Source organism: Lissotriton helveticus, chromosome 1_1, assembly GCF_964261635.1.
Source record: "Lissotriton helveticus chromosome 1_1, aLisHel1.1, whole genome shotgun sequence".
Lineage (NCBI taxonomy): Eukaryota > Metazoa > Chordata > Amphibia > Caudata > Salamandridae > Lissotriton > Lissotriton helveticus.
In genome coordinates, this window is record NC_136057.1 from 2,083,719,848 (window position 1) to 2,083,732,273 (window position 12,426).

The following is a 12,426-nucleotide window of genomic DNA, read 5'->3' on the forward strand; positions in this document are numbered from 1 at the left end:
TTTTCGTAAAAACCACTGGAGCAATTTTCACCAAATATAGAAAAGGCACTTCTGCGTACCAGTCCCTTTAATTTTGCAAAGTTTGGTGTAATTCCGTTCAGCGGTTCGGACTGTAGACTTCTCTATTCGTCCTATGGAAATTAACATGGGGAAAACACGTTTTGGGACCCCCCTTTTTTCTCGGCCACCGCATGACGAATCCCCCCGAAACTTCCAGGGAAGAAGCGGAGCGGGCCTAAATTTTGGAAAATTACACGCAAATTCCTCAACCGGCGCCAAAGTTATTCCCAATAGTATGTTGCGGATTTCCTATGGTAGCTAGGTCCTAACTATATATACCTACTGGCTATCGCCAGTAGGTAATATATGTGTGTGTATGTATGTGTGTATGTATATACTAACAAAACAAAGATTACAGGGATGTTTTGTTTAGGCTACCATAAGTAGGAAATAGAATAAAAAACCTTAGAAATTTTCGGAAAAAAATCAAAGAACAGGGATGTTTAATTTAGGCTGCCATTTCATTCGTGCAAAACCAGTGAAATTCAGCAGTTATAGTTACCTGAGCTAACTATCACGTATGCCCACGCAAAGCAATGCTTACGACCTCACATATTACATCACTCATGACATTGTCAGTGACATCACTGTGGTGCTGGGGCTTACTCCAAGGCTGAGCTGGAGTACATTTACTACTGTTTTGGGATTTTTTGACTGTATTAACTTTAAAGGAGTCATTTGTGAATAGCAATGACCTTAAGGCATGTCTCTCTCTAAACTTCTCTCCTAATACCTCCCATTTAGATGTCTGTGATCCCCATTTTCCAGCCACTCCCAGTCCCTTCTGTAGTGCGCGAGGTCTGGGCCTCGCACGTGGCGTAGTACACACTATGGAATGACACACACACACAGGTCAGTGGTATGCCGGAAAGACCCCGAGCGGTCTTCCGCGCTTTTTAATATATACCTCGGGGCGTGCCCGTCCCGAGGGTGAAGGCGTGCGTGTGTGTGTGTTGATACAATGTGTGTGAGAGGCCGGGTGGCTCTCTACATCCCTCCTTCAATTTAGTTCACAAGAACACTGTCCAAACACAAGGGCTAAGGGGAAGTGCACATAAAGTCTCGGAGTCTTTGGCTTGGCCCAGGATTAGGCCTCAGGTGGTATCTGTGGTTGGACCGGACAGGGGACTCAACAGCCCCGGCCGGGGCGGTCGTCTCACCTCGTGAGGAAGAGGGGCACCCAGTTGTTTCGATTCGGGGCACACCGGGGTGATGTCCGTCGCTTCCTGGCTGGTCACCTTTCGGGAAGGGCACGGAGTCTTGGGTCCCCATTCTTCCATCACTCGGACCATCTGTGCCGACATCGATGGTTTCGTCGGCCACCTGGGGAGTGCCAGCCGGCACTCCTACTCGTTTGAAACAAGATATATTCCGTGTGACAGTCTGTTGGCCGAGGCGGGCCGTCACCATTGTTCCATGAATTCTCTCCACGATCCACCATTCGGGTTCGAACGGGGTTCTAAATTTCCACCCGGGGTGCCGATCTTGTACCACCACAGTGTCTCCTTCTTGCAACCCCGGGTGTCTGGCATGTCTCCTTTCGCTTGCTTTCTGGTTAGTGACAGTTCTCCGTGCTTGGATAGCATCACCATCTCTCTCTCCCGGGGTCCACGTAGAGGACGCAGGGATGTTGCCTCTGGGTGCTCTTCTGAACAGAATATGCGCCGGTGCACAATGGGTGGTGCTATGCGGGGTCTGTCGGTAGGCGTTCAGGAATTGGTCCAACGCAGCTTCCGGGTCTTTGCCATCGTTGACGGCGATGCGGAGCGCCCTGTTGAGAGTCCGCATGAGCCTCTCCACTTCGCCGTTTGCTTGCGGCCACAACGGTGTGATTTTGCGGTGCTTTATCCCTAGGCCTTCCAGGTATGTCTGTAACTCTCGTCCTTGAAAAGGGGGTCCGTTGTCCGACTTCACCTCCTCCGGGAGACCCATAGTGGCAAAGACGTGATCCAGCGCTTTCTTGACTGGTCCAAACGCTGTGGAGGAGAGCAGTTCCACGATGGGGAATTTTGAGAAGGAATCCACGACGACCAGCGTGTGTCGACCATCCGGGAAGCTCCCGAAGTCTATGCTCAGCTGGGTCCAGGGTGTTGTCGCCGCTTCCTCCGTGATGACGGGGGCAGGGGCTGGATCCGAGCCCGTGATGGTGCAGGCGTGACAGGAGCGCACCATCTCATCCACCATGCGATCCATGGCCGGGAACCATACTTTGTCGCGTAGTCTGGCCTTCGTCTTGGCCGTTCCTTGGTGGCCTGTGTGGGCGATGACGAGGGTCTGTTGTTGTAGGCTGGCTGGCACCACGATGAGATGCCCTCTCAGTATGACGCCTTCATCGCCGACACTCAATTCATGGCGGATCTGCCATAGCTGTTGTCGGGCATGGCTAACCTCTGGACGAAGTCCTTGAGCTCCTTCCAGAAACCTGGTCCAGCTCCCAGTGTCCAGGGCGTTTTTGACGCGGATCAGAGTCTCATCTTCGGCGGTGGCTCTTCCGATCTCCTGCAGGGTGAGGGTCTCCGGGCAAGCGGCTACGGACACCATGTGGACAAATTCCTCCACCAATGGACTGTCCGCCAGTGGGACTGCTTTTCTGGTGACATCCGGATGCCTGGACAGATAGTCCGCTGGATTATGGGCGCCGGGCCGGAAGACAAGGGTGAAATTATAGCCTTGTAGCTGGACAGCCCATCGTTCAATCCGCGGTGGGGCAAGCCTGGAGGATCCGGTGAACAGGGGCAGTAGCGGCTTGTGGTCGGTCACAATGGTGAAGGGTTGGCCGCAGAGGTACAAGTGGAAATATTGGCAGGCCCACTTGATAGCTAGCGCCTCTCGCTCGATTTGAGCATATCGCGTTTCAGTGTCCGTGAGCGCCTTGCTCGCATATGCGACAGGTTTCCAGTCATTCTGGCCATATTCCTGGAGTAGAACAGCGCCGAGGCCTACGGGGCTGGCGTCCACGACCAATTCGGTCTTCCTGCGTAGCTGGAAGTAAGCCATCGTGGCTTTGTCCAGGAGGCTCGCCTTGATCTCCTGGAAAGCTTGGTTTGCTGCGCCGGTCCATTCCCATTCATGGTCCTGTCTCGTGAGTGTGCGGAGAGGCTCGGCCAGGTCAGCCAGGTTGGGTATGAATCGGCCACAGTACGTGGCCATTCCGAGGAAGCTTCTCACCTCGGTAGGGTTTCTGGGCGTGCTGGCATTCTGGATAGCTTCCGCCTTCTTCGGGTCAACTCGGAGCCCTTCGCGCGTGAATCGGTAGCCGAAGAAGTCCACCGCTTCTTGGTAGAACGAGCATTTCTTTCTGTGGAGGGTTAGTCCATGCTCCTGTAGCCTCTGTAGAGTGGCCCTCAGATGTGTATGGTGTTCCTCCAGCGTGTTCGAGTAGATCAGAATGTCATCGCTCAAGTTGATGACCCCACTCAGCCCTGACAGAACCTCCTTTATTGCATTCTGAAACACTTCGGCCGCCGATGACACCCCGAAACTTAACCTCTTGTATCTCCGGAGCCCGACATGGGTGGAGAAAGTCGTGATGTACCGGCTGCCCTGATCAAGTTCCAGCTGGTGGTACCCCGCGTTGAGATCAAGTTTGGAGAACCACTTCGCTCCGTTGAGGTCGGCGACGATGTCGTCCATAGTGGGCGTGATGTGGCGCTCCCTTTTCACGGCGGTGTTCGGCAGCCGCATGTCGACACACAGCCTGATGGCGCCAGGCTGCTTGGGCTTCGGGGCAACCACCAGTGGAGACACCCACGGAGTCGGTCCCGACACCTTCTCGATGACGTCGAGGTCTTCGAGCTTCTTCAGCTCGTCTTCGACCTGAGCGCGGAGGTTGAAAGGCACTCTTCTGTGACGCAAAGCGACGGGACGGATGGAGGTGTCTATGTGTAGTTTGATTTTCTTGCCTTTGAGCTTTCCAAGGCCACTGAAGAGCGCCGGGAACTCTTCAAGCATTGAGTCAGCGTGTGATTGGTGAACTTGGTTGGCGAAGAAGACCAACCCCAGGTCTTCCGCTGTGTTACAGCTGAGTAGCGTCCCTTTCTTCCCTTCGGTGACGTGGAATCGGGTTTCAGTCACGTACTCTCCATTTTGAACGGTGGTGCTGATGACGCCACGCAACGGCATGGGTTCGGTGCCCCCATACGTGTATATTCGAGCATTTGTCGGGGTCAGTGCAGGTTTTGGCGACATTTGTTCATACTGGTCCGAGTCCATGACGTTCACGGAGGCGCCTGTGTCAATGAGTGCTCTGACTTCTGAGCCTTCCACTGATATCGTGCACATGGGCAGCGGCCTCTTCCGGGTGGCTACTCGGCTGACGTAGGAAATTACGTAGACCTCATCGTCTTCTTCATCTTCATAGTATGGCCTCCGGTCTTGGGCCTGCGTGTCCGGGGGCGGGTGCTCCTGCTCGAGCGACAGTTGCCTCACTCTGGACGTCATCGACCGAGGCCCATGTCCGCCTCGCGACCTCTGAGCATTGGGCCTGTAACGTCCTCCCTGGCACACCGCAGCAAAGTGTTGAGTCTGCCACACTTTGAGCACGTCTTTCCTTTCGCGTTGCACACGGCGGTCGCCGCATGGTCTCCTCCGCAGTAGGCACACTGTGCGTCCCGGGATTGCCACTGTCGAGGTCTACCGCCCGCCGGTCTCCTTTGTATGGCGTCGACAGTCTCTTCCTTGATGGGCGCCATTTTTGGTGCCGCTTGCAAGGCAATGGGGGACCGGAGCGCCATTTCCATCTCGTCAGCTCTGGAGTCAGACAGCTCATGGGAGCGGGCGAGGACAAGGATGGCATCCAACGTGATGCCCGGTTGTCTGAGGATTAGCTTCCGAAGCAGTTTCGACTTGCACCCAACGATGATCTGGTCTCTGATCTCCTCACGCGGTTCAGCAAACGGGCAGCTGCTGGCCAGCCGGCGCAGCCTCGCATAATACATGTCCACGGATTCATTCTCGGTTTGCCACGCCCGTTTGAACTTGAACTTCTCATAGTCGGTGTTGACCTGGGGGTCAAAGTGGGCATTCAGCGCGGTCACAGCCGCGTCATAGTCATCGTCCTCCCCCGTGTTTGGGAGAGATTCAAACAGGTCGTAAATCTCAGGGCCGCCATACAGGAGTAAGAGTGACCTCTTCACGGTGCTGTCGGTTTCTCGGGTCCCCTTAAAGTAGAGGTTCAACCGCCCCAGCCACGCCTTCCATCGCGGCGCCGCAGTTGCTGGGTCAGTGGTCTCGCTAAAGGGCGGAAGCGGGGACACTCCAGTGTGGGCATGGCTGACGACGTGGGTGGCAGCACTGCGCCGCGGAGGCGGGCGTGGCGTAGCGGCATGAGCGGCCGTCCACGTGGATGCACCTCCTGTGGCGGCATCGGTCATGGTGGCGGTGGCCCCTTTCTTGGATCGCTCCCTACCTGCGCAGGCCGCGCAGCGTGGAACAGGGGCAGGACGGTGAGCACGTGGCTACCTAGCTCACCACCACGTGGCCCTCCGGGAGGCCGAAGCGGACTCGGCCCGTGACAAATGAACAGTCTGTGTGCGTCACAGTGCAGCAGCACACACCCCCCTACAGGGCCTGAGCAGGCCGAGACAGCGGTGCGGGGGTCGGGGGAAACAGCAGACAGCAGAGGAAACAATCCGCGTTGGAACGATGAATTTGCCAATGCTTGATGGAATTTTTTTTTTTTTTGTCTCTTTTGATGGAATCCCCTTCGAAGGCAGTCCCAGGGGCAGGACACAAGAAGAGGCCACGGAGCGGAGGGCAGGCGTGAGCGTTGGAGGCGCCGGCACACGGGGCCTCGGGGCTGACGTGCAGCGTCTCCCCTCTTCGCCCCACCCCCTCTGGGGCAGCACACCACAAGGAGCGCGCTAACGCTGTGCGCGCAGCGGGGCAGGCCCCCAGGCACCAGCACGCACAGCGCGCGGGCGCCGGCAAGGACGCGGCGGGGGGGGTGAACCACTCACCGGACGGCTCCCGCCAGCTGAACACGCTCCGACCTCGGAGGCGCGTGGGCGGGGAGCCGGTTTGAGACGAGGCAGCAGGCCGGTGGACGAGCTCCGCGGTCACAGGGGCGCCAGGCGATGGAGCGGGGAGCTCCAGCAGACAGGCCAGGCACGCGCAGGGGCAGAACCGGCCTCGTCGCCAGTGTTGTGCGCGAGGTCTGGGCCTCGCACGTGGCGTAGTACACACTATGGAATGACACACACAGGTCAGTGGTATGCCGGAAAGACCCCGAGCGGTCTTCCGCGCTTTTTAATTTATACCTCGGGGCGTGCCCGTCCCGAGGGTGAAGGCGTGCGTGTGTGTGTGTTGATACAATGTGTGTGAGAGGCCGGGTGGCTCTCCACACCTTCCACAATGACTACTAAAATGTAGCCCTAAATGTGCAAAGATTTCCGCACACGAGGCTTAGGCCTCTGCAGAGAAAAGATAGGCACAGGGGAGGCGGAGGTCTTCTCACAAAGCTTAAGCTTAGTATGCGTGAAGAACTGCTGTTGTACTATTTCATGAAATACAAAATCCAGTTGGAATAGGCTCCATAGCTCCACTTCAACTTGATGTTGAAGACGAGTGTCTGCAATGGCATTAACTGACCAGTAGATGGCACTGCGGTACCATTAAACCCAAAGGTAGTTTTTAATCCCACTTTCAAGTGCTGCAATCTTAACTCCCACAGCAGCGCCCAGGCTCTTAATGAGTTAAAAGATGGTGGAGGTCTAGATACTGAACCCAACAGCCATGCCGAAAGCCAGTCCCAAAGACTGCTCAAAGCCAGTTATCAAATGATTCAAGAACAAGTGCCTGTCGTTCTCAAAGGGAAATTTAAGTGTAAAAGTGCAGGATTCGTACCAAACAACCTCTTTACTTATGTTATTTGGGAAATGATTCCCCAGAGAGTTCTGGTCTCACAAGTGAAAAGTATGTTGCTCCACTCAGAGCCACATCAGCTCTTTCGGGCAAACGTGCCCAAGAGGCCAATTTAATTGGGCTGTATCACCATTCCTTTGTGGCAATAGCACGCATAAGAGTTTGGCTGTTGTTTGTGGACAACGATGCAAACTGGGATCATGGCTATCAATCAGCCTTTTAAGTCTTAAACAGGCAGATTTAACTGTCCGTTTGTCAGACAGCTGTATATACATAATGTGGGCTTTAGGTTTGCCCTTTGACCATGATTCAGTGGCCTTTCTTAGTAGTCCCCTGCTCCTGATTAGATGGCTTTCCTCCCTGTCCTTGTGTTTGTCCTCCGAGGAATATTTCAGTCACACTGTGTTTTGATTGGACACGCTGAATGCTTCCACTGCTGATATCAAGACATTGCATTGCAGTGCATGAGAGACTACTTTCTTCGTTCACTTTCTTTCTAAGCTTTTAGTGAAAGCCTGCTCCACACACGGTCTAGCCTCCCACGGCTTTCACTACGCAGCCCTCTCTCTCTTAACACAGCGGTGGGCGGTCATCTTGGTTTGTGTTTCAACCATTTAAAACATTTTGAGATGGGCACCAATAAGTGGCCACACAGGTGACCCATCTTGGAATACATTTGCTTGTGTTTCATGAAAATCTGTCCAAGAATGGCTGCTTAAGCTCGTGCACACACAGTGGCCTTTTTGGAATGCTTATTCATATAGCATAAAACGAGGCACCTCAAGGCAGCTACCAAGCATGCACGCCCATGGAAGGCAGACATTTTGGAATGGATTTTATTAAGCACAATAAAATACCATATCAAAATGACCACCCTACGTGTTTACCTGGACAGTCATCTTAAAAAAGATTTTTCTAAGGCATCAGAAAAAGTATACTAGAAAAGGGAGACTAAGATGGCGGCAGCACCTGCTTGTGCATGCACATACAACAGCCATAATGGAATAGGTTTTGAAACAAAAATTAAACAATCCAAGAAAGCCACGCACAGTTGCATGCACAATAGTTTTTGCCACAAACGATGGCAAAAGCATAAGAAGTATTGGCAGGGCCAGTAGGAATTTCTCTGAGTCACAATTGAGATTTTGCCAATGGGTATTGCATTTGCTGAGAGTCGCACATTTTGAACGCCATTTGCTCAGAAAAAGACGTATAACAAAATCAAGAGAAAAACTAAACATACGAGCCAAATATCAATCAAAGCACTAAAACTGGCAGGCAAGACTCCAAGTGCGTTCTTCAGTTCAAGCACCCGGTAATGTAAAAAGCGACTGAAGGGGCAAGGAGCAGCCACTTATATACAGGAATGTTGCCAATTTAGAGTTAGAGTTGTGCAATGCAAGTGCAGCACCCTGGAGCATAAAATGTGCACCCGGCTCATACGAATGAAATACAGATTTTGCAGAGGGATACAGCTGCCATTAGAACGCCTGATTGAGATCGAAGGTTCTAGTTCGTGGTTTCCACTTTGTTCTGTGGCGAGTGATCATGCTTTCTCGTGAGTATGAAAATGTAGAACTTCAAGAAAAAAGAGGCAGAAATTAACAATTGACCACACAACAATGCAGTTTACACACTGCTTAGGCCCAAATTGCAAACCTCTTCAGGTGCACTGATTGCACTTACCTAAATCAACAAAATGAAACAATCTCGGTGTTTGAGTTGATATATATTGTTTCTGGTAGCAATCTCTTTATTATAAATGGGACATTTTCAGCCTAAAACATAATTTCTATTACCATTACTGCAGAAGGATATTCATACTTATAAGTAACAAAGGTTAGGATTCCGTGAGGACAATATAAATAAACTTACTGCTCATTCTTCCACTGTCGTTGTCTTTTTCCATCTTCCAATCTGTATACACAACTTCCCCATCCTAAAAGATTGTAAACGTTAAATGATTACAATGATGGCGCTAAATATGATGGTTATACCGACATTCAAAAAACGAGTTGCGGGTTGCACACCAGTAATTGTTATACATCCACTAGATTTAACCATTTAAACTTTGAAGGCGTGCATGCCAGATAAGCGCTCCGCCCTATTGCGCTGCAATACGAACAAAAAACACTTAGGAACCTATTTAAATTCCAAAACCGGCAGCACAGCCATGTGACATAATGAGTCCAATCAATTAAATTGTATTATCTTTATTCTTAATGTTCATCATCACGAGGAGGAAGACGTGCGCTTGTGCACTTTTAAAATAAATATGAACCTGATGAGATGTTATGGAACTCGTTTGATTTATTACAAGCTGGATATACGCAAATCCGTGTTGTTTTTAATCTCGTAGCATGAACTCCAGATGTCACGATACCCCTGACGAAGGGATTCGTCCCGAAATGCATTGGGTAATTCAATTAAAAACGTGACACTTGGAAATCACCCTGTCTCCTGTGTTTATAAGATCTATCTTCTATTTGAACAACAATGAGTATAATGAATTGAAGAAAAATGGGAAAACGACAGATAAATTAAATGGATTAAAATAAGGAGTACATTAAGAATAAAGATAATACAATTTAATTGATTGGACTCATTATGTCACATGGCTGTGCTGCCGGTTTTGGAATTTAAATAGGTTCCTAAGTGGTTTTTGGTTATACCGACATTACCTGGTTTATATATTAGACGCATTCAAAAACTGATATCAAAATTCAGTGGCGTGTCCATTTATGTCAACCCAGGAGAAATATTTAGCCAGGTTGCCATCCGGCAGAAAATTGGCGCGGCCCAGGCATTGCAATGGAAGCAGTCCTTTGGCAGACTCACATGACTGCTGCACCAATCAAATGGCTTTGTGGCCTTACGTCATGAACGACAGTTACAATCAACGAATGGCTGAATAATGTGGGCTGTTCAATAAGTGAATCATATAAGAGCCAGTGACAGAGGAAGGCTTTTCTTTTGCTTACTGTTTGGCTATTACTCCCTGTCTCTCTCCATATGGATAGTAGACGCTCTGTATCACGACCAAGGGCCTGGTTAGCAGTGGGTCGGTGTATTCTGACCCATGTGTTAACCCATTTGCGCAGTGATTGGAATTAAAAGTTGGCAGGTATTTAACATATCCGATAATTATCAGGTGCATTAAACAAGTCAACCTTCATCAAATTTCGGCATGTCAAACCTGCCGAAATCTAACAGTTGAAATTTGTACAGTATTTATTGTACACAATGCGGATTTTGGAACATTAAACACCAAAATCCGCAACCAATTCCAATAAATTTGTAAAAGGCGCCATTTATCGCACACAATAAATAACGTACCCCAGGGTATCGGCATTTATTTAGTACGATAAATTGCACCGTCACTCGAAATCCGGCCCAAAGTGTCTTTGCCGACCCCACAAAGGGACTCGAAGCAATCACAATTTCTTCATCATCCTTGAGTGCCATCTTAAAGGGTATGAAGATTTAACCAGGTTTGCCTCATGCGCTTACTTTCAAAGGTACATGTATGAACCAAATACAATTGTCACAGCAAAAATAAATGTAAAAAAAGTAAAAATATTTTAACTTAGATGAAGAGAGGCTTTTGAAAATTGAGAATGCAGGACAGATTAAATACTCTCTTTATCAGCTACTTTCCCTCTGATCTGAAATAGAAACTTTCGGGCATTCAAAACAAGTGTTGAATGATACCATAGGATCATTTGCAAAAATAACAAGCATTTGCAATGCAATAGGTCTCGCATTAGGAAAGTTTGAGCTATTGGTATTGTAAATGACACATTTTTTATTTATGTGTTGGTTTTGAAAATAGCTAAATTAATAGCTTTGTCATTTACAATGCCAATAGTTTTAACTTTCGCAAATGTGACACCTATGGCATTTGTAATGCAATATGTGTTGTATTTACGTGACTTAGATGTATTGATATTACAAATAACAATGGCTTTTAATTTTTTTTAAATAATGAATACTTAAATAAAAGTTATTGTAATTTATAATGGCAATAGCTTAAACTTTTGTAAATAACTTTTGTGAAGATTATGTTCAGTGTATTTTATTGTGACGAAAATCCAAGAACAGAAGTGAAATATTAACATCTTTTTGTGACATTTGTAATAAAGCTTGAAACATTGAGAGAACATATTTGAACCAGTTGTTGTTGAATAGCTGCACAGATTGATGCTGTGGTGGCACTGCATGATGTTGTGGTGGTGACGAGTGATGCTGTGGCGTTCAGTGATGCTGTGGTAGCGCATAGTGATGCTGTGGTGCCCCTGAATGATGCTGTGGTGGTGCTGAGTGATGCTGTGGTGATGCGATAGAGTGTGTGCGATAGATAGATAGAGGGAGGGTGATAGATAGATAGAGGGAGGGCGATAGATAGACAGATAGATAGGAGTGAGGGCGATAGTTCCGCAGAGAAGCACCTAGAAGCGAGTCGATAACCCTAAGTTTCTACCCCCCACTTTGTGCTTTTTGTAATGATGTTTGTAACGTTGTATCTCTTGTAATGAAATGTGTTCTATTCTAAAACCTGTAACACCTTTGGGTAATGTCCGCAGTGTATAAAAACGCAAAATAAATCCAACTTAGTGATCTGTGTAGATATTTGGAGATATGGGGTGCTGTGGACATATGCAAGAACTGAATGCACACATCTGCGCTCTGAAGCTATAGTTGCACTATATACAGAGTAAAATGTTGCATTTCAGAGGACTCCTGTCAGTGTCTTAAACAAAACCCTGAGCAAACATTGTTTGAACCTACTTTTTCCTCTAATGGCCACGTAGCTCTGCTGTCTGAGGTTTCCAATTCCAGCATGACAGCTCAGTCTTGTGTCCTCCTAAAATTACCACAAGGGAGCCAATGTTATTTGCATGCCCAGTGCCCACAGAGTTGCTCATTAGTTATCCTTTGATGAAATTCGGAAGTGTTTAGGAGACCTTGTCAAGCTGCTCTGTACAGGAACCGCAGCTACCACGTGACTATTTACATGACGAAATGCCATCCCTTCTCCGAAGATGTGAGGAGAGGAAAGTTGTACTCTGTATTAAATGGCTTCACTGACATTGGAAAGGAAGATACCCGCATGACTCTTTGAAATGACAAAATGCTGCGTCTTCTCTGATTTCCGCAGAGGGGATATGACAGTGTCTGCTAGAAAGGCTGTTTAGCTGGATGACCCTCAAGAAAGCTCAATGATATTTTGAAATGCCAGCTTTTTCTCGGGTGATATGCAGAGAAAAGAGATCGCGGCTCTGTTAGAGGAAGCCAATATTCCTGTGCCACTGTTTGAAACTATGAAAGAACAGCCGTTTCTCTGGTGAGATGCACAGAGGAGAGCTCAACGTTTCAAGTTACACGGCTGTTCTGCTAGAGGTATCTCCGTTTCTTTCATGATGGTGTGAAATGATGACATGCTACCCCCGTTCAAATGGATTTGCGAGACAAACGCATGGGCATGGAAATTCATTTGTGTGAAGC

General features: G+C 48.9%; 1 protein-coding gene across 1 annotated transcript in view; it reads right to left on the bottom strand.

The window, feature by feature from the left end:
- DNAI3 (dynein axonemal intermediate chain 3) overlaps positions 1–12,426 on the bottom strand; it is a 1,062,540-nt gene that overhangs the window by 279,046 nt on the left and 771,068 nt on the right. Inside the window, exon 18 of the mRNA XM_078645562.1 lies at positions 8,797–8,860. Within this exon, the coding sequence (XP_078501688.1) occupies positions 8,797–8,860 (64 nt within the window). The remainder of the gene's footprint in view (positions 1–8,796; positions 8,861–12,426) is intronic.